General features: G+C 42.7%; 1 protein-coding gene across 2 annotated transcripts in view; it reads right to left on the minus strand.

Annotated features, from left to right (window-relative positions):
• The window catches only part of LPCAT3 (lysophosphatidylcholine acyltransferase 3), a 45281-nt gene extending 22411 nt beyond the window's left edge, over window positions 1–22870 (minus strand). The window contains exons 1-2 of one of the 2 annotated variants that reach the window (XM_017975911.4): window positions 22636–22870; window positions 17287–17368 (exon numbers count right to left, since the gene is read on the minus strand). In XM_017975911.4, coding sequence (XP_017831400.1) covers window positions 17287–17293 — 7 coding nt within the window. In that variant the 5' untranslated portion in view covers window positions 17294–17368; window positions 22636–22870. The remainder of the gene's footprint in view (window positions 1–17286; window positions 17369–22635) is intronic. The other variant, XM_009003504.5, reaches the window with a different exon arrangement.
• Between the last annotated feature and the right edge of the window lie 296 nt (window positions 22871–23166).

The following is a 23166-nucleotide window of genomic DNA, read 5'->3' on the forward strand; positions in this document are numbered from 1 at the left end:
TGGTCCTTTCTGTTCACTAGATTAAGCCTGGTTGCCAGTAAGGGCAGGAGCCAATATACCTTCCACACTCCAGCAATCCTGTACACCTTGAGCTGAGTCACATGCTGAACAGTTATTCATGAATGCAGATTCTTACAACTGAAGAATCACCTACTCCAAACCCTTCATTAGGTAGACAAGAAACTAAGGCCCAAAGGACATAGCCAGCATGCCCAAGGTTAACAGGGCAGAGCTCAAATTAGAATTCACATCACCTGATTTCCGTTCTACTGTTCTTGCCACATGCCTTGGCACCTGGCAGTGACCTGGGAGTGAATCACTAATAACCAGCTGTGGCCTCTTTTAAAGGTACAGCTCTATTATTCTTTGATTTCCAGATAACAATCCATGCTCCAGCACCTGTTTATAGACGCAAGCACACCCATTTTTAGGTTTGCTTATCTTCCTATTGAAAAATATTTTAAAAGTTCATTTTAATGCTAAATTTAGGTGTACCTTCTTTGTTAATCTAATTCTTGAGCACTCTGTCCCCTTCAGCAGTTCATGTCTGAAAGTTACCTCCACCTGAATAGCTCAAGCATTTTGACAGCTGTGATACAGGACTCAAGGAAACTGGGACAAGTGATCAAAAATGTCCTGGGAAGAATAGAGGGCGCATTTTAATGGCAAGCTAGTGGGTGGTTGTTACTTGTGAGAAAGAAAGAAAAAGGGTTAAGAAATGTTAGTTTTTTACTCTCTCAACCCAACTTAAACTCAAACTGTCCCAAAGGCCTACCAAAAGTAATTCTTTAGTTTCTCCATTAAGCTGAGAAGTAAGCTGAGAAGTGGTCTTACTAAGTGGTCTTAGTAAGCAAGACTTCTAACATACAGTGCTAGTGATTAATGTTACACACACATGTTGGCTGACTGGTGAAACCTGCTGCAAAAACTAAAATTTATTCTATAAAAAGGTATAGACAGAAAGAATGTTAAAGCTAAAAGAGGCCACTGACTGTCATTTCTTTGTTTTAGCAGAACAGGGGCAACAGATGTTTAGACTGACTTTGAGGCACCTTAAGATATCTAAATGTCTTTACAAGCATTAAAGATGAGATAAAATCACACTCCAGTTGCCCATACTCAGGGCATCTTATCACATTTTAATTCTTTGTAAATCAGTAAATCCCCTGGCGGCAACTTCTAGCCAGATTATCTGGGCTTTTGAGACAGCATCTTATCTCGATCTGTTGCTCAGGCTGGAGTGCAGTGGTGAGATCTTTGCTTACTAAAACCTCTGCCTCCCAGATTCAAGCGATTCTCCTGCCTCGGCTTCCCAAGTAGCTGGGACTACAGGTGTGTACCACTATGCGTGGCTAATTTTCATATTTTTAGTAGAGACAGGGTTTTACTATGTTGGCCAGGCTGGTCTTGAGCCACTGACCTCAGGTGATCCGCCCAACCTCAGCCTCCCAAAGTGCTGGGATTATAGGCATGAGCCACCATGCCTGGCCCACTTACACTCTTTAAACCTCAATTTCTTCATCTGTGAAATTGGGAAAATACCAGCCATCTTGCAGGGTTGCAGTGCAGCTTAAAATAAATGAAAATATTTGCAAAAGCAGCATACATGTACTTCCTTCAGGCCACTTAAAATACTTAGGCATGTCCAAATATTTTATATAAGCATACCTACACCTAACTTCTTAAAAATTGAGTATTCTTTTAATGGATTTTTAAGATATAAAATCTCAGGCTCAGAAATTTGAGGCACCTAGGGGTGAGAAATTTTGGCCTTTGCCTGCTTCAAACTGACTTTTAAAATCTATAGAAAGTCAAAAATAAAGGTCTGTAAATGTACCCAATACTCCCAGGAAGAGGCATATTTACCACGAAGCTAAAAAAGCTTCAGTTTCACTACCCTTCCAAGGCTCTGGGGGGTGGGGTGGGGGCGGGAGCTAGCAACGTGCTCACATGGTCATATATTTTTGTAAAACTTACAGAAGATATTTTTGTATTCTTTTTCTTAAAGAAGGTATCCAAGATTGTATAAGCTTCAGGTCCCCAAAATCCTAGATTATTTAAAACAGTAATCAACCTACCCCAACAAAATTAGGCATTTGCCTGAAAAGTCTGCTGCTACTCCCACAATTCCTCGGGTAGGGGTTTCATCCAAGGTGTTCCTAATAATAGGCAGAGTCCCCAGATTAGTTCCGGTGGGGTTTGGGGGAGGGGTGGTTTGGTGCAGCGTTGGTGTCGGCAGGATCCTGGCTGTCAGAGGCTGAGGCAGGCCTGAAGAGGGCTGGGATGTGAGGTGCAAGGGGTGATACTTCAGAAACAAATTCTGAAGAGGAGAAGGGGCAGCAAGACTGTGAGTCTGGGCTTTGTGAAACATTCAGTGTGCGTGGTTAGGGAGAATCGTAGAGCACAGAACCCCTCTTCCTGTCTCAGTAACATTTTTCTGTACAGTGGTTGAAACCTAGTGTTCTCACGCCTGTAATCCCAGCACTTTGGGAGGCCGAGGCGGGTGGATCACGAGGTCAAGAGATCGAGACCATCCTGGTCAACATGGTGAAACCCCGTCTCTACTAAAAATACAAAAAAAAAAATTAGCTGGGCATGGTGGCACGTGCCTGTAATCCCAGCTACTCGGGAGGCTGAGGCAGGAGAATTGCCTGAACCCAGGAGGCGGAGGTTGCCGTGAGCCGAGATCGCGCCATTGCACTCCAGCCTGGGTAACAAGAGCGAAACTCCGTCTCAAAAAAAAAAAAAAAAAAAAAAGAAACCTAGTGTTCGAGAGACTGCATGATATTGGAAGGGAAGGGGAGGAGAAAAAGAGCCCAGGAGGCAACAACAGAATGCGGCCAGAATTAGGGCAGGCATGGAAAGGAAGGGAGTGAGATGTGGGAGTCGGGGGTAGTTGAGGTAACCCGCATTTTATATGTTAGAGCTGCTATGTATTTTAGATGCAGGGGCAACTGTTTCGGTCCAGGAGCTAGAAGCAATCTAGCACAACTGTTTCTCACTTGGGAAAACTGAAGCCCCTCAGAGGCACAGAGGGAGGAGTGGGGAGCAGCGGGCCAGGACTCAGCCCCCAGCCCCTCTTTCTCAGGCTGTCCGATTGCTTCTGATCTTTCTCTCCTGCCCTGCTACTGTTTCCTCCTGCTCTTACCCTTATATACACTCGAAGTTTTATCCCCATTTTTTATGCTTATGGGATTGTACACTTTCTGGTTCTCTCTCAAATAAATCCAACCAGTACGTGGTACGCTGTCTCCTCCCACCTCATTTGTGGCACTGGTTTGCAGCGGACAAAAAGTCCTCGGCTCCTCTTCTAACCTAATCTGGACTGGGTTGCTCAAAGCTTGCCCTGCCACACTGCCAAGTGACTAATCAGCATCATGATAATTTCTCTCTTGTCTTTAGAGTTACCAAATCTAATCTCTGTAAATACAAACACGGTGAGACTTTTTCTCAGGTGTTTCAGCAAATGAAACAATAAACTCTTTCTTACCCTGCTAAGATTCTAAAAATAACCATGAGAACACTCCTAATTGTCCTTATGAATTTGAATAGGTGTAGTTGTTGGGCTCTCTCGCCCTTTTTCTATCTATCCCTTCAAAAGAAAACAGAAGTTTGAATTCTATGAAGATATTTTTCTGGCTCATGCCTATAATCCCAGCACTTTGGAAGGCAGAGGTGGGTGGATCACAAGATCAGGAGTTTGAGACCAGCCTGGCCAACATGGTGAAACTTCATCTCTACTAAAAATACAAAAATTAGCTGGTTGTGGTGGCGGGTGCCTGTAATCCCAGCTACACGGGAGGCTGAAGCAGGAGAATCGCTTGAAACCAGAAGGCGGAGGTTGCAGTGAGCCGAGATTGCACCACTGCACTCCAGCCTGGGCAACATAGCGAGACTCCGTCTCAAAACAAACAAACAAAAAACCACAAAATTTTCTGTGGCTTTTTATGCAACGCACTCTATTACATACCAACATATATTTGTAGCATTTTGTTTCCTTCAGCGTATAAAGAAATAAGTAAAAATGGACAAAGCACAAATGACAAATACTGGATTTTGTTAAGCCCTATGTGTCACTTTAAGAACTTAAAACTAGCTCAAATAAAAACCATTTTATTTGGTTATTAAAATGAGACTTAAAAACTTAAAACAAGATTTTAAGTTATCTACAGTATCTTATCCTACAGAAGATTTTAGAGACAATGTAGTACAGAAAGCTTTTCCTTCTCTCTGAAGAATATTATTGAGTGCTTTGGGTGTAGGGTGGTTTTTTTTTTTAAAAACTTATGTTTGACTCAATTAAGCAAAAATATTGTTTCATGTCTCCTTGAACTGAATACATTCTACTATCCATTGTTTTTCAATGTTCACTTAATTATTTTAGTATAGCTTGGGTCTCACTGTGTTGTCTAGGTTGGGTTTTCAATTTTTATGTCCAATACAGTATGCTAAATACGACTGAGTCTCTCACAAGTCATTTTTCCTGCTTCTGTACATTGTAGTGAACTCAACCTGTATCATGCATAAGAATTACCTAGGATGCTTATTAAAAATGCAGATTCCTAATTCCTGAAGGGAGGTCATGCCTTGGCGTTTTACTTAGAGAATTAGTGCTATATAGAAAGTATGAGAGACTGGTTCATATCAAAGAATATTGTCAAATTCATTACTATATTTGTTAACATATACAAAAATTATTTTGTGGCTAAAAAAATCATTTTACTACTACTAAGCTTCATTATTAGTAGATGGAGTTTTTTTTAAGGGGCCATTTTTCACAAAGAAAAATTTGTTTCGTCTTTTAACACTTTAGAACTGTTACTTCGTATGTTCTCCAGGGCAGAGAACAACAGCTGGCTTCTCTCACACCTGTTCTGGAGTCTCAGACTAGCAGCTGACAATTTTGGGTAACTTTCTTTAAGCCTGACATTGTAAACACTTTGTATATATTAACTCACTTAAACAACCTCATGAGTAGGTATCCTTATCTTACAGAAGAGGAAGGTGAAGCACAGACAGGGTTAGTGACTTACCTAAGGTCACAATGCTGGAAGGTAGCCAAGCTGGAATTTGAACCCGAGACAGTGTGTGGGTTCAGAGTATTTTCTTTTTTTAACTACTCTGCTCTTTTACCTCTCTCGTTTTCAGTATTCATATTAGCACCTTAGCCTACCCCAGATTACCATAAATCCCATACATATGTGTACACACACATCCCAGGGTCATTCAAGAAACCTGAAACTATGGGTGTCCAATTTGACTTTACAGAACCTTCTACCTCTCCTGCTGATAGTATCTCTTTCTCATTTCACAAATCAAACTTCCTATAATACTGCCTTAAACATGCCACCCTCTGCTCAAAATACTCTGGTGGCTTCCTATGAACTATAAGATGAAAGCCAACTTCCTTAGCTTGCCATTCAAGGCCCTTCACAGTCTGTCTTTCCAGTCTTACTGTTAATTCTATCCCTACTTGAATCCAAAGCATTTATTTCTTTGATCATGCATAGTATTGCTTTCTTTTTTTTTATGATGTTTTGTATTTATTGATATTGTTATATATATATTACATTATATTAATTTATTTTTACATCCTGTTCAATATATTTTTTTTAATTGTCCTTTAGGTTCTGGGGTACTTGTGCAGATCATACACAATTGTTGCATAGGTACACACCTGGCAATGTGGTTTGCTGCCTCCATCCCCCCCGTCACCTATATCTGGCATTTCTCCCCATGTTATCCCTCCCCAACTTTCTTCTTTTTTTTAAGTGGATTTTCTAGTATATTCAGTGTTATGCAACCGTCTCCACTATCTAATGCTAGAACATTTTCATCTCTGCTATCTAATGCCAGAACATTAGAAGCCCTGTACCTCATAGAGGTCATTCCCAATTCACCCTTCCTCTTATCCCCTAGCAACCACTGATCTATTTCCTGTCTTTATGAATTAACTTATTCTGGGTACTTCATATAAATGAATATGTGGCCATTTGTGTCTGGCTTGTTTCATGTAATGAGTTTTCAAGGTTCATCTGTGTTGCAGCATGTATCAGGATTTCATTCTTTTTTATGGTTGAATAACATTCCATTGTATGGATATAACATTTTGTTTATTCATTCAATTTGTCCCAATTGGTGGACAACTGGGTTGTTTCCACTTTTTGGCTATTATAATAAAGCTATGAACATTTGTGTACAAGTTCCTGTGTGAATGTATACTTTCAGTTCCCTTGGGTATAACCCTAGGTGTGGAATTGCTGGGTCATATGGTAACTGTGAACTTTTTCTTTTTTCTTTTTTTCTACTACTGTCATGAAATTTTTCTTGGCAAACTGTGAACTTTTTGACTGCCAAACTGTTTTCCACAAGTGGCTGTACCATTTTACATTCCCACCAGCAACATATGAGGGTTCTAATTTCTCCACATCTTCACCAACACCTGTTTGTGTGTATGTTTTTGAGTACTGCCATCCTAGTAGGTGTGAAATTGATATGTCACTGTAGTTTTGATTTGCATTTCCCTAATGACTGAAGACGTAGAACAGCTTTTCACCTACTTATTGGCCATGTATATGTCTTTTTTTTTTTTTTTTAAGAGAACTGTCTATTCATATCCTTTGCCCATTTTAAAAATGGGTTGTCTTTTTATTGTTGAGTTCTAAGAGTTTTTTAAACATCTGACTACCAGACTCACATGATTTACAAATGTTTTCTCCTATTCTGTGGGATAGTTTTTCACTTTCTTTATAGTGTCCCTGATGCACAAAAGCTTTTGATTTTGGTGAAGTCTGTTTTATCACTGACCATACCAGCTGGAAATCGACTTTTTTGTACATCAGCATCTCATTATTACTTGATGATCTGGGGAGAAATTTGGAAAATATAAAAATACCATATATGGCTAACGCCCTTTTCTGCCTTAGCCCTCCTGCACCCAGGTGAAGGAAAAAAAACCCCATATATTTTAGAATACAATAAAAATATACATAAAAACTTTGATATACAAGAGGGCCAAGACTTGAAGAAATCTGGAGCTTCTGCTGAGATGATGACCAAGGTCCCAACGATTACTGTTAGGATCTTAATGTACTTAGTGGAAAGGTTGAGAGGTGCTGGCCTACGGCAGGCACTCCTACAGTAAGACTGAACCTACATTGGTCAGTTTACTTGGGAAGTTGACCATATGTGTTTTTGTTTGTTTTCTCTCAGGCTATATACTACAGTGGCATGATCTTGGCTCCCTGGAACCTGCCTCCCAGGTTCAAGCAATTCTCCTGCCTCAGCCTCCCAAGTACCTGGGATTACAGGTGTGCACTACCACACCCAACTAATTTTTGTATTTTTAGTAGAGACGGGGTTTCACCATGTTGCCCAGGCTGGTCTCAAACTGCTGACCTCAAATGATCCACCCACCTCGGCCTCCCAAAGTGCTGGGATTACAGGTGTGAGCCATGGTGCCTGGCCAATGGTATATGTTTTAAAAACAAATGTATGCTATCTAGGAGTCTCCATATTTTGCTGTTATTTCCTGTTCTTTCAGAGCATCAGTGGTCAAGGAAGAATAAAAAATGAAGTCAAATTATCCTTTAGCTGAAGAATGGGGATTTCCAGTAGCTCTTATGGTTCTGTATTTTTGCTTAGGGCCCCATATGTTTGTACTCCAACTTTATTCAACCTTTTCCACTTCTCTCTGAGGGATATGATGTAGGAACTTTATGGGCACTATTCCTGTTGGCCTCTGCTGGCTTATAAACAGTAGTTTGATATTTAGGGACAGTAATCCAGAGTGGTGTCCAAGTCTATCTGAGTTTAGAATTGCCACCACAGCAGAAATTGGAAACCTCAGGAGTTATAAGCCACTTACCACATCTAATGTGGCACTCTTCTTAAAGCATATACAAATATATAGAGACTAGAACTTTAACCTTCTGGGATCTAACATCTTCCTAAGATTTGCATACAATATGTACACATAAATCTTCTATTTTTTTATAGCAAATTCTTAATTGCCTGCAAAATTACCATCTCACTATATATTATTTTAGGTAGCAGATATGACCATTTAGAGTTTTCTTATAAAAATGCCATAGCAACATGAATACTCAGTACTGAAAAACATCTTTAATTGACAAAAGCTTTTTTTTTTTGAGACAGTCTTGCTTTGTCACCCAGGCTGAGTGCAATGGCTTGATTTTGGCTCGCTGCAGCTCTGCCTCCCAGGTTCAAGTGATTCTCCTCCTCAGCCTCCCGAGTAGCTGGGATTACAGGCATCTGCCACCACACCCAGCTAATTTTTGTATTTTTAGTAGAGACAGTATTTCACCCTGTTGGTCAGGCCGGTCTTGAATTCCTGACCTTAGGTGATCTGCCTGCCTCAGCCTCCTAAGGTGCTGGGATTACAGGCATGAGCCACTGTGCCCAGCTGTGACAAAAGCTTTTTATTTTTATTATTTTATTTTGTTTGAAAAATTTTTAATTTTAAAATTAAAAAAAAATTTTTTAAATCAATTTACATTAATTAACTTTTTAAAATAAAGATGGGGTTTCACCGTGTTGGCCAGGCTGGTCTTGAACTCCCGACCTCAGGTGATCCACCCGCCTTGGCCTCCAAAGTGCTTGGATTACAGCCATGAGCCACCATGCCCGGCCTATTTTATTTTTTTTTGAGATGGGGGTTTCACCATGTTGGTCAGGCTGGTCTTGAACTCCTGACCTTGTGATCCACCCGCCTCGGCCTCCCAAAATGCTGGGATTACAGCTGTAAGCCACCACACCCAGCCCACAAAAGCTTTTTATTTTTAATTTAAACTTAGCCTATAGGTTAAAGTGAGGCATTTAAATAGCCTATTTGATGATTTCATGTCAGCCAAGAACAAAACCCGGGTCTGATAATCTACCTACTCTCTGACAAACTGTCCCTACAATTATAATGCAATTACATTTCTATGAGAAGCCTCTATCACTAACAATTTTTTTTAAAAATTTTTATTTATTTATTTTTTTAAGATGGTGTTTCACCATGATGGCCAGGCTGGTCTTGAACTCCTGACCTCAGGTGATCCACCCACCTTGGCCTCCCAAAATGTTAGGATTACAGGTGTGAGCCACCGTGCCCAGCGCTCACTAACAATTATTATATACTTGGTTCTTATATAGAATACTTCATTCAAGATGTCCAGAGCTCAGCCGGGCACTGTGGCTCATGCCTGTAATCTCAACACTTTGGGAGGCTGAGGCAGGCAGATCATGAGGTCAAGAGATCAAGACCATCCCTGAGCAACATGGTGAAATCCCATCTCTACCAAAAAAAAAAAAGATGTCCAGAGCTTCATGTATCTCACTTATCTTCAAAGCTTCTGCTTGAAAAGGGAGGAATTTACAGAACCAGTTCATTTTAAGCCAAAACTCTTATCCAGAAATTAATTACTTATCCTTTTTTTAGTGTGTTACTCTTCACACCCCCTTCCTGTTTTGAAAGCAGGGAGAAATAAAGATGCATACTGTATCTCTTGAACTATACAAATTATAGATAAGCTTTAAAGGTCCCGGCCAGGCGCGGTGGCTCACACCTGTAATCCAAACACTTTGGAGGCCAAGGCGGGCCGATCACCAGAGGTCACGAGTTCAAGACCAGCCTGACCAACATGGTGAAACCCTGTCTTAAAAAAAAAAAAAAAGGAAGAACGATCCAAGATGGCCGATCGCTAACATCCCGGGATTGCAGCTCTCAGGGAAGGCGCGGAGAACTAGAGGACGCCACACTTTCAGACAAAGTCTGGTCGCTCACGGAGCAGAAGATACCCCAGTGGTGGAAACACACGGGTCGCCAGCGCGACTCTCGTGGTCGGCGCAGCGGTTCCGCTGGCACCTCGGCGCGGCAGCTCTCGGAGCAGAGTAAACGGGACGGGTTCCCCTTCTGACCGAGGTTTGGAGCCCCGGGAAGGCAGAGTCGCCTACTACGGAAACAAGAAGGAAGCCCGACAGGAGAATCCTGGGCGGAAAAGCACCATCAGTTTTAACGCCGCTGCTCTGGCCCTGGGAACTAACAACCTGGACGTCCACTCAAGAGACCTAATCTGAAAGTTGGTAACTTCAAAGACGAGAGGAGGATAAATTTACAATGACGGGAAGAAACCAGCGTAAAAAAGCTGAGAATACTCAAAGTCAGAACGCCTCTCCCTCTAAAGATGATCACAGTTCCACATCAACAATGGAACAAGGCTTGATGGAGAACGAGCGCCTCCTGATGACAGAATCACTCTTCAAGGAATGGATAATAACAAACTTCGGTGAGTTAAAAGACCATGTTGTAGCCCAACGTAAAGAAACTAGGAACTTTGACAAAAGGCTTGATGAAATCCTATTGAGAATAGACAACTTAGAGAGGAGTATGAGTGAATTAATGGAACTGAAGAATACAATACAGGAACTCCGAGAAGTATGCACAGGTTTAAACACTCGAATTGTTCAAGCAGAAGAAGGGATATTAGAGGTCAAAGTCCAACTTAATGAAATAAAACGTGAAGAAAAGATTAGAGAAAAAAGGATAAAAAGGAATGAGCAAAGTCTCCAAGAAATGTGGGACTATGTGAAAAGACCAAATTTACGTTTGATAGGTGTACCTGAATGCAACGGAGAGAATGAATCCAAGCTGGAAAATACCCTTCAGGATATTATTCAGGAAAATTTTCCTAAACTAGCAAAGCAGGTCAACATTCAACCCCAGGTAATACAGAGAACACCACAAAGATATTCCTCAAGAAGACCAACCCCAAGGCACATAATCGTTAGATTCACCAGGGTTGAAACGAAGGAGAGGATACTAAGGGCAGCCAGAGAGAAAGGTCGGATAACCCACAAAGGCAAGCCTATCAGACTTACAGCAGATCTCTCGGCAGAAACTCTACAGGCCAGAAGAGAGTGGGGGCCAATATTCAACATCCTCAAAGAACAGAACCTTCAGCCCAGAATTTCATATCCAGCCAAACTAAGCTTCACAACGGAAGGAAAAATAAAATCTTTTATGAACAAGCAAGAACTCAGAGATTTTATTACCACCAGGCCTGCTTTACAAGAGCTTCTGAAAGAAGCATTACACACAGAAAGAAACAACCAGTATTAGCCTTTCTAAAAATACACCAAAAAGTAAAGAGCACCAACATAAAGAAGAATTTACACCAACACATGGATAAAACAGCCAGTCAACATCAAATGGCAGTAACCCTAAATTTAAATTGACTAAATTCCCAATCAAAAGACACAGCCAAAACCCAACGGCATGTTACATCCAGACCTGTTTCACATGCAAGGATACACAAAGACTCAAAACAAAGGGATGGAGAAAGATTTACCAACCAAATGGAGAGCAAAAATAAATAATAAATAAATAAAAAGCAGGAGTTGCAATTCTTGTATCGGATAAAATAGATTTTAAAGCAACAAAGATATAGTGGTAAAAGGATCAATGCAACAACAAGAGCTAACGATCCTAACACCCAGATAGGAGACTTAGACTCAATGAGACAGAAAATTAATAAGGATATCAAGGACTCGAACTCAGATCCAGAACAAGTAAACTTAATAAATATTTATAGAGCTCTCCACTTCAAATACACAAAATATACATTCTTGTCAATACCACATCACACCTACCCATTAGTTTAAATGAAACATTGATTGGCCATTATTAATACCCAATTTTTTTCAAAATAAAGCAATATTTCCATTTACTCTCCCTCTTTCTCTTCCTCTTTTTTCCTCTCCTTTACTTATTTTTTTTTTTTTCTTTCCTTCTCTCAAAAAAAAAGAAATCAACTTGTAAACCTCTAGATCCAGGTCGGCAATGTCTCTTTCATTGCTTGATTTCCTTTCTTCCCTTCCCTCCCTCCCTCCCTCCCTCCCCGCTTCCTCCCTTCCTTCCTTCCTTCCTTCCTTCATCCCTTCCTTCCTCCCTACCGTCCTTCTTCCCTTCCTTCCTGCCTTCCTCCCCCCCCCAAAAAAAAAAAAAAAAAAAAAAAAAAAGGAAAAAAAAAGGTCTGTAGGAAGCTATTACTGTTTCACCAAAAGAACTCCAAGTGGGCCCTAAATCTCCTGGTCCTTGACTTCAGCAACTGCTAGGAAAATGTCAACACACACAGACATACACAGACACACAGAAACACACACACACACACACACACAGACACACACACACACACACACACACACACACACTCTCCTACCCAAAAACTCTGCTTAAGAAGGATAGTTTGCTTTGATATTAGACCGGCTTTCCCTGGCAGCTGCAACTAGGGCACCTAATTTTTGTTAAAGCTACAAGTCACAGTTTATTACTTATGTTAAGAAATGTAAGGAGATCAATCAGGAGAATGCTATATTGCTCAAGGTGGCTGATGTAACACAAAAAAAGATGGAGCTATTAGTCTAATAACCTTATGAAAAAAACTCCTAGCCGGGTGCGGTGGCTCATGCCTGTCATCCCCGCACTTTGGGAGGCCAGGGTGGGTGAATCATCTAGGGTCAGGAGTTCGAGACTAACCTGGCCAACATGGTGAAACCCCGTCTCTACTAAAAATACAAAAATTAGGCCAGGCGCGGTGGCTCACCCCTGTAATCCCAGCACTTTGGGAGGCCGAGGCGGGTGGATCACGAGGTCAAGAGATCGAGACCATCCTGGTCCACATGGTGAAACCCCGTCTCTACTAAAAATACAAAAAATTAGCTGGGCATGGTGACGTGTGCCTGTAATCCCGGCTACTCAGGAGGCTGAGGCAGGAGAATTGCCTGAACCCAGGAGGCGGAGGTTGTGGTGAGCCAAGATCGTGCCATTGCTCTCCAGCCTGGGTAACAAGAGTGAAACTCCATCCCCGAAAAAAGAAAAAAATACAAAAATTAGCCGGGTATGGTGGTGCATGCCCATAATCCCAGCTACTAGGGAGGCTGAGGCAGAATTGCTTGAACTCGGGAGGCGGAGGTTGCAGTGAGCCGAGACTGTGCCACTGCACTCCAGCCTGGGTAACAGAGCAAGACTCTGTCTCAAAACAAAACAACAAAAAACTCCTTTGTATCTAACCTTCTAATCAAAAGTGTGAAACAGATGGTGTATGCAATGATAATGATCATGGTAATGAACGTAATAACAATGTGATTCAATAATCATATTTGAAGAATAAGGAGATGTCTACAAATGGGAAAAACTAAACCAGAAAGAATCTAAGAGTTTTCTTTATTCCGAAGAATACAGGATACAATATTTCTTTTTCTTTTTTTTTTGGGACAGAGTCTCCTCTGTTGCCCAGGCTGGAGTGCAGTGGTGCGATCTCAGCTCACTGCAACCTCTGCCTCCTCGGTTGAAGTGATTCTCCTATCTCAGCTTCCTGAGTAGCTGGGATTACAGGCATGTGCTACCATGCCAGGCTAATTTTTGTATTTTTAGTAGAGATGGGGTTTCACCATATTGGCCAGGCTGGTCTCAAACTCCTAACCTCAGGTGATCTGCCTGCCTTGGCCTCCCAAAGTGCTGGGATTACAGGCATGAACCACCATGCCTGGCCAATGACATTTCAAAAACGTACTATCAGGACAAGTACTACAAAATAGGTACACTTAGTATATTTCTAGGAAGAAATATACTAAATTAGTAATCCTCAAACTCTAGAGTAGTAAGTATAACCTGAAGGGCTTGCTAAAACAGATTTATTGCGCCCTATCCTCAGAGTTTCTCATTCAGTAGTTTTGGAGTAGACCCAAGAATTCACATTTCTTACAGGCTCCCATGAGATACAGATGCTGTTGGTCACAAGACCATACTTTGCCTCTCCTTGGAAAGGGAGAAAATAAATATTTATTGGGAGGAAAGGGAAGAATAGTTATTTAAGATGATCTTGGATCAGGCATGGTTAAGTGTTTACATAGTTTATCTTATTTAGTCCTCACAGCATCCTAATGAGCAACAGTTCTCAAACTTTTCCAGACCAACGGAGAATGAACACATCACAAAAGAATATGCCTGAGCAAGTCTTCTAGAAATAGAAAACTTCTTTGATGACTGTATTACTTTAAAAATTCATATAAATTTTGTATTCTGGTTTCAACATACTGCAGATGGTAACGAATGAACTATAAATCTAGGCCAGGTGTGGTGGCTCACGCCTGTAATCCCAACACTTTGGAAGGCTGAGGCGGGCGAATCACCTGGAGTCAGGAGTTTGAGACTAGCCTGGCCAACATTGTGAAACTCTGTCTCTACTAAAGATACAAAAATTAAAATTCAGGTACAGACAGGATCTGACTCTTCCTGATCTCCACATTACTCTTTGCAGATGGAAAGCTCCTCTTCTTTCATCTCTACCTGACCAGAATCTTACTATCCCCTTTAAGGCCCAGCTAAAATGCCACTTTCTTTCAGAAGAGTAAATACCATTATTGATTGATTGACTGAGACAAGGTCTCACTCCTGTTGCCCAGGCTGGAGTGCCGTGGTATGATCACTGCTCACTGCAACCTTGACTTGTGGGGCTCTGGTGCATCCCCTCACCTCAGCTTCATGAGTAGCTGGGACTACAGACACATGCTACCATGCCCAGCTAATCCAAATATCATTTTTAAAAGGCGACTAGAATGGACACCTCAAATGAGCTCCCATGGCTGCTCAGACATACTTTCATGTCCGTGATTACATATTTTTTTTGTAAATTAGCTTGTGCAAATAATCTGTGGGCCCTAACCTATACATGCTTCTGCAAAGAAACATGTTTAACAATAAAGTTATACTGGAATTCAAAACATAATGTTTTATGGAATGTAAGACATTGGGGTATAGATAAAAAGTGGTTGGAAAAAAATATATATATTTATTTTTAGAGATGAGGTCTCCTTCTGTCATCTAGGTTGAAATGCAGTGGCATTGTCATAGCTCACTGCAGTCTCAAATTCCTAGGCTCAAATGATCCTCCCACCTTGGTCTCCTGAGTAGCTGGGACTAAAGGTACATGCTATCATGCTCGGCTAATTAAAACAAATTTTTTTTTTTTTTTTTTTTTGAGACAGAATCATGCTCTGTTGCCCAGGCTGGAGTGCAGAGGTGTGATCTTGGCTCACTGCAGCCTCAACTTCCTGAGTATAAGGGAGGACCTAGGCTCTGGTGATCCTTCCACATCAGCCTCCCAAGCAGCAGGACTACAAACACATGCCACCAAGCCCAGCTAATTTTGTTCACTTTTTGTAGAGATGAGGTATCATTATGTTGCCCAGACTGGTCTTGAACTCCTGGACTCAAGTGATCCTCTTGCTTTGGCCTCCCAAAGTGCTGGGGTTACAGGCATGATGTACCTGACATGGAAAATCATATTTAAAGGAAATTCTTGGTCAGGGGCAGTGGCTCATGCCTGTAATCTCAGCACTTTGGGAGGCTGAGATGGGTGGATTGCTTGAGCTCAGGAGTTTGAGACTATCCTGGGCAAGATGGTAGAACCTTGTTTCTACAAAAAAATTGTTTTAAAAATTAGCTACTTAGGAGGCTGAGACCGGAGAATTGCTTGAGTCAGGGAAGCAGAGATTGCAGTGACCTGAGATTGCACCCCTGCACTCCAGCCTGAGCAACAGAGTGAGATCCTGTCAATAAAAAAAAAAAAAAAAAAAAAAAAAAAGAAATTCCCAAACAGGAAAGTTTAGATTATGATGAAATTTGTGTCTATGAACAAGAATAAAGTCTAAAAATATAGAAGTAATGTACCTAGACTTTTGGAATTGGAAGGGTCCTTCAAAGTCATCTAGGGCAATCACCCTATTTTATAGTAGTAGAATTTTTAGACCCTGCTTTGTATTATGGCCAGAAGTCTCTTTGTTTCGTTAATGCTCTTAATTTCCATCTAACTTACCTTTGGTCTCTTTATATTGTGATTCCAGTGATACCTGAAGAAACCTTTTTGCACTGAATAATGGACTTTTTTCTGAAGGGCCAGATCTGACTTTGGTCCAAAGGGAACTAAACTGCAGGACCTCCTTTGATTTTAAAGGTCGCTAACTTTAGTGATGCTAATTCTGAACCTCTGAGGAATGAATTCTTACCCCCAGCTGCAATTTTTGAACAGTCTAAGCCAAGCCACCAAGACGGCCAAGACTAGGGAACACTCACACTAAGCAGGGTGGCCATCTGCTCCATTTGGCCAGCTCTAGCTTTGGACGCTGAGAGGTGGCTCATGTGCTCATTGCATCAGAGAAAAGGACACTGATGGTATTTATCTTTTCCACCCCCACCTGCTCCTCCCAATCTCAGTAGTAAAGAGCAAGAACTCTGGAAGCAGGCAGAACTGAGTGTGACTTTAAGTAAATTTACTCAATGTTTGTGAGCCCGACTTTTCTATCTGTACAGGGAGATCTTAACAGTACTATAATTACCTCATGGATAATTGGCAGGTTTAGGTGGGGAATTGTCTGTTGACCATTTAGGACAATGTCTGGTACACAGAAAATCCTTAAAGGTCGGCTATTACTATTATTGAGGGGTAGCATTGCACTTCAGCATGAACATATCCAATCAATATTAAGAAGATCCTCTTTTCTGTATAAGCTTTTCCCTGGCATTTCATTTCCCCCCACAGTCAGTTATGACACCAACACTGTCTCCTAAAACTCTGTCTTTAGTCCAGCTTCTTTCCTGAGCTCAAGACCAGGGTACGCAACTCCCAAGATACCTGGAAGTGCCCTTGCAACCTAAAGTAAATCCCAAACTAGATCATTTCCTGGCCCTGAGCAATAGCTGATCCTCCTCTTGACCTCTGGCATTGGTCAAAGATACCCTTATCTTTCCAGGTACTCAGGCAGGAGGATGGAGTCTCTTTTAAATTACTACTCCAGTTAATAAGTTGCCAAGTCGTTCATTCATACATTCACCTATTCAACAAATATTTATCAAGCCTTTTCTACAAGTACTGTGTTAAACTCTGGGTACACTGTGGTAAACAAAACTTCCATGGTTTCTGGCCTCATCTACAAATATATAATTACAAAGTGTAATATATACTTGGAAGGAAATTCCAGTCAGTATGAGAATGTGTAAGAGGGGATATAATTTAAAGTGAGAGGCAGGAAAGAACTCTCGGAGGAAGATGAAAAGGAGTTTGTCAGGTGACTAAAGGGCATTCCAGGCAGCAGGTGAGCCTGTGCAAAGGCTCTGAAGTAGGGAAGGCTTCATGCCTTTCCTGAGGAACTGAACGAAGGCCATATGGCTAAAAGGTTGTCAGCTTGCTTGGGACAAGGCTGAGGCTGCAGGCAGGGGCTTACCAGCCATGTATGAAAGCCCCTGAAGGGTTCTGAGCAGGAGAGGCACAGGATCGGATCGCTCTGGCTGCTTTTGGAGAGTGGACTGAGGGGGCAAGAACAGAATTAGAGACCAGTCAGGAGGCTACTCGGGTGGTACTGATGACAGATGGCTGGTGGCTGTGGTGATGGAGAATAGTAGATGGATCTGAGACACAATCTAGGGTCATATTGATAGGACTGGGTGACTAGGATGCGGGAAGTGAGTGAAGAAAGGTGACAAAGCTGATTCTTGGGTTTCAGGCACCAAAAGGTTCGTTATTCCTAGAATATCTCATGGGAGAGTCCTACTTTCTCCACTCAGCGCAGCCACCCTGCCTCCAAGCCATTATAACTTCCTCTCCAGATCACGTCCTTCTCCTTAGTTTCCCTACTACTTCTCTATGCTGACTTCAAATCACCCCAGGCTGTATTATCTTATTAATGACAGCTCCAGTGTATTATTCCCCATTCAAAAATCTCCAGTGTTCTCTATCACCTACCTGAGTACAAGCTCTTTACCCTGGCTTTAAAAGCTCTCCAACCTCCAGTTCCAGCCTGATTTTCCATCACTTCTCTAAAGTCCTGTTTTAGTCAAACTAGACTATTTACTGTTCCTTGGCCAAGTTGCCACATTCACACCTCAGTGCCTCTGCTCATACTATTCCTTAAGTCTTACCAACTCATTCTACTGAAACCTTACTCATTTTCAAGTGAAATATCCCATCTTTATAGCTCATAAAGCTCTGTACCTCTCTTATGGCACTTTAAATATATTAGGGTTATTAGTGTGCTTATCTCATGCCCATTTCTGCACCCTAACAGACCATTATGTGCAGGGCTCCAGGACTCATACTACACCCACTGCTCTTGCCCTTGCAGGGTTAAGAATCCTGCTTTACCTGTAGTAGGTACATGTTACTGAATTTATTTGAACAATTCATGGTATTAGTTACATTAAGGAGTGATGAGATCCAGGTTGTTGAAGGGGAGATGTTTTCTGGTAGTATTTGCCAGCACCAGGGCGCATAGCAAAATTCCTCTTGGGCATCCTTCCATCAAACTCCTTGCAATGGTACACAACACAAACATAAATACACTCCCTTAATACTTTTCTCACTGCTCAAAATATTCCACTGCAGAAATCCACAGAGACCTTTTTTTTTTTTGAGACAGAGTCTTGCTCTGTTGCCCAGGCTGGAGTGCAATGGCACAGTCTAGGCTCACTGCAATCTCCGCCTCCCACGTTTAAGCGATTCTTCTGCCTTTGCCTCCCGAGTAGCTAGGACTACAGGGATGTGCCACCACACCCACATAATTTTTGTATTTTTAGTAGAGACGAGACGGGGTTTTACCATGTTGGCCAGGCTGGTCTCAAACCCCTGACCTTGTGATCCTCCTGCCTCGGCCTCCCAAAGTGCTGGGATTACAGCGTGAGCCACCGTGACCTGCAGTAAACTTACTTTTTCTTTGAAGTATTGAATATTAAAAATTGCAGCCTCTAACTCAAGATCTTTCAAACTGTTGTAACTCATTAATAAGTCCTGAAATCAACTTAGTGGGTTATAATTAAGGGCAAATATTCTTTCCTGAAACTTGTTTCAAATATGTATATACACATAGACATTTGTATGTTCTGGGTCACAATGTAAAATATATTTCTTACCATGGATCTTAGTCAAAAAGGTTTGAAAGCTAGTGCTCAGGCTGGGCGCGGTGGCTCACGCCTATAATCCCAGCACTTTGGGAGGCCAAGGCGGGTGGATCACGAGGTCAAGAGATTGAGACCATCCTGGTCCATATGGTGAAACCCCATCTCTACTAAAAATACAAAAAATTAGCTGGGCATGGTGGCGCCTGCCTGTAATCCTGGCTACTCAGGAGGCTGAGGCAGGAGAATTGCCTGAACCCAGGAGGCGGAGGTGAGCCGAGATCGCGCCATTGCACTCCAGCCTGGGTAACGAGCGAAACTCCGTCTCAAAAAAAAAAGAAAGCTAGTGCTTTCATGCTCTGTGTTCCATCCCAAGATCAGCACACAGAACTGAAGTAGAAAAAAGTTTTAAGATGTTAAATGGTAATTAGACTATCTAATTAAAACATACACTTTAAAATGTGAATGATAGACTTAACTCTTCCCTTGGGGTATTTGCATTTAGGGAGGTGTTTTTAACCTGAATTAATCTAATTAGTAGAAAGTGAATCAGAAATCATTTTGGACTACAGGCTTTCTTGATACCTCCAGCAAGGATTTCCTCCAGTATCCCAGTTTTCTGAGAGAGCTGGGTTCAGGAACCAGGAACCCCACCGCTGAAAGGCTACTGGTTTCTAGGTTACAGTACACGAAGTGGTAATAACCTTTGTAAGGGAAACATATTTACAACCAAAGTACACTCCTACCATGCACACATGAAGTTTATCAATTTATATTTACATGTATGTATGTTATCTATGCCTACTAGAAATATAATCCTACCTGTCCACATGAATGAGCTATACCTGATATGAGACAAATTGAAGCCCCAAGTTGATCTGAAAATGAGAAATACTATGAGTTACTGAAGGCAACAGTGTATGTCAGATAGGAAGGGAAGATGTGGGAAATGGCAGAATGAGCAAGGGGGCTCGGGAGTGTGGTAGATGCATTACACCAAGTGTTTATTACTTTGATGATTGGTGGTTATGAGAGAAGATGAGAGAAGAGGAGTGAAATATGCAGAAAACAATTTCCTAGTCAGCTGTATGCCCTGTGACAGTACACAGCAATAGCCCAGCAGGAGTGTACAGGCAGTATGTGATTATGTCAACGCACAAAAGTTGAAGTCCAAGTCCTAATTCCAGCCCTAACTCCATTTAACAGATTGCCCCTTATAACTGGTTGCTACCTGTGTTACATTCTCAATTTATTGTTGAGAAACCAACAGTTTCCTAACTAATGAATGTAATACTTTTTTTTTTTTTGAGACAGGGTCTTGCTCTATCCTTCAGGCTGGAGTGCAGTGTAGCCTCGAACTCCCAGGCCCCAGTGATCCTCACACAACCTTGGGAGTAGCTGGGACCACAGGCATGGCATGAGCCACCACGTCCAGCTCATTTATTAAATTAAAAACGATTTTTTTTTTCCTGAGACAGGCTTGCTCTGTCACCCAGGCTGGAGTGCAGTGGCACTAACTTGGCTCACTGCAACCTCCACCTCCTGGGTTCAAGTGATTCTCTTGCCTCAGCCTCCCAAGTAGCTGGGATTACAGGTGCCCACCACCACGCCCAGCTAATTTTTATATTTTTAGTAGAGATGGGGTTTCACCATGTTGGCCAGGATGATCTCAAACTCCTGACCTCAAGCAATCTGCCTGCCTTGGCCTCTTGAAATGCTGGGATTACAGGTATGAGCCACAGCGTGCCGGCCTAATTTCTTTCCGTTTTTTGTAGAGACAAATAAAATGTTGCCCAGGCTGGCCTCAAGCGATCCTCCCACCTGGGCCTCCCAAAGTGTTGGGTTTATAAGCATGAGCTGCTGCGCCCCATCAAATGTAAATGCCAATTACAATGCCAACAGATAACTGAGTCCGAAGCAGGATGAAAGAGTAGCAAGTTCAAAGCTGGTGTAGTGCAAATAACCCCAGACTGGGGTGCCGATAAATTTGGATGATGTCTGGGTGACACTGAGCAAATTGCACGACCTCAGTTCCATTCCATCTTTAAATTTTTGCATTTCTACAGAGGAGGAAAAAGGTGATCTTTATTTGGAAGAAAGGAAGATCTTGGTTTGATATGTAACTGGCAAGTAACAATGCTATTAGGCAAGGTTGTTTAAATATGAATTAATGCCTATCCCATTATCTAGATTAGGTTAACACCCTATGGTGATATTATATGTCAGTGTTTCCACCGAATACTGGATAAATGCCAAACTTCTCTCTGGCATTTAAGGCTTTCCATATCTGCCCAACTTTAACTCAAACTTCTTATGGTTCAGACCTCTACCCCTCTGCTCTGGCCCCTGTCCTATTTCCTTATCACCACTTTAGCTTTTGCTTAATCCTTCCCACCCACCCTTTCCTAAAGTTCTATAACCTTCATAAAACCTTCCAACAGGTAGGTGGCGTGGAATTCAACAGAGCGACAAATAAAGATAGGTCGTGGGAGCAAGGATAGAGCCTGGCACGAGAGGGCGGGGCCTGATTGAGGGGGTCAGAGGGCATGACGGGTTGAAGAGAAAGGTAGAGAGGTTTAGAGGGCACAGCACCCCACACTCAAGACAGGACTTCTGTCTTCCCTCAATAGCTGTTGATGTGCTTCAGGATTCACACCCGCACCTGTATGTATATGTATGTGTACATATATGTATATATATACACAGGTATTTCCTGAGCTTGGCCTTCCTACAGGACTTTACAGCAATCCTATGTGGTAGGCACTGTTGTCCTCATTTCATAGATAAGGAAATTAGGCCCAGAGAGTTTACATGGCCTGCCTAGGGTCCTTCAGTTTGTGAGCAGCAGCAAGTCTGGGTCTGATTTGTTTGCCTTCAAAGCCCATACTTTTTTCCATTGTACTATGCGGCCTCCGTGTATTAAACCATGGAGTGAGGATGCGGTTAAAAAAAGCCTATAAACCAGTTGTAATACAGCTTGTTGTGGCATAAATTCAGATACACCACATCCTTTGAACCACGCATGTAATAAATGCTTGGAATAGCATGGATTGCTTTTAAAGAGGTTGTTAGTCCTGTTTCCCAAGTCCAGCATTAAAACGATATTCCAGGGTAAATGACAGGTAGGTGGCTTGGAAAATAAAAATGCAACATGGTGTAAGAAGAAAACAGTAGAAACGGGACAGAAAAGAGACAAAAGTATAATATAAGCTGGCAATAAACAAAACAGACACTCAGAATATTAACTATGAAAAGGCCGAGAGGGCCAAAATTCCTGTTAGGGGCCCTATGACTACCGATGAGATGAGCGCGTGTGCGGGGTGGTTATTAATGACAGATCAGGACACATGGGCAGAGAGTGGAACTCAACAGAGCGACAAATAAAGACAGATCGTGGGAGCAAGGGTAGAGACTGGCACGAGAGGGCGGGGGCCCGACTGAGGGGCCAGAGGGCACGACAGGGGTTGAAGAAAAAGGTAAAGAGGTTTAGAGGGCACAGCGCCCCACACTCGAGACAGGACTTCTGTCTTCCCTCAATAGCTGTTGATGTGCTTCAGGATTCACACCCGCACCCGGCACAGCCCTCCCGGGTGGCTCCGGGAAGAGAGGGAGGTCCTGTCCCCATTCCTCCCCTACTCCCCGAGGACTCTGCGAGGGGCGGAAGGAGGCAGGAGGGTCCTTACCCAGGAAGATGGAGATGATCAGCCGCAGCGCCTGTTCTGACGCGCCCAGGGCCGTCGCCAACTTGCTAAGGCTCAGCTCCTGGAAACCCGCCTGCAGAACCCCCACCAGCGCCACCACAGTCGTCTGGTCCCCCTCGGCTGAGGACGCCATCTTAACTCCGGGCGCCCCACAGGGACCCCCCAGCAAGGCGCGCCCCGAATGCGGGCAAAACGCTATCGCTTCACCCCTAATTCCGGCTCGGGGCCCGCCCACGGCGTGCGCATTGGCTAGAGGCCCGCCCCGCTGCGCCAGCTCACTCTGTTATTGGCCGACCCGCGCGGAGGGCGGGGCCTAGAGCGGCAAGGTAGGAAGAGGGCGGGCCTGAAGGTTTGTAAGGCAAAGGTGACTACTGCTGTGAATGCACATGGGGCAGGCCGAGGGCAGGGCGGGGCTTGGCGTCGGGACCCAGAGCTGCCATTGGAAAGGTCTGAGCCCGTGGCTCGGCGACCGTTCAACTCCGCTCGAAGTGCTCCGGGGAGGAGCCCTCCGGG

The sequence above is a fragment of the Callithrix jacchus genome, chromosome 9 (genome assembly GCF_049354715.1).
Source record: "Callithrix jacchus isolate 240 chromosome 9, calJac240_pri, whole genome shotgun sequence".
Taxonomy (NCBI): domain Eukaryota; kingdom Metazoa; phylum Chordata; class Mammalia; order Primates; family Cebidae; genus Callithrix; species Callithrix jacchus.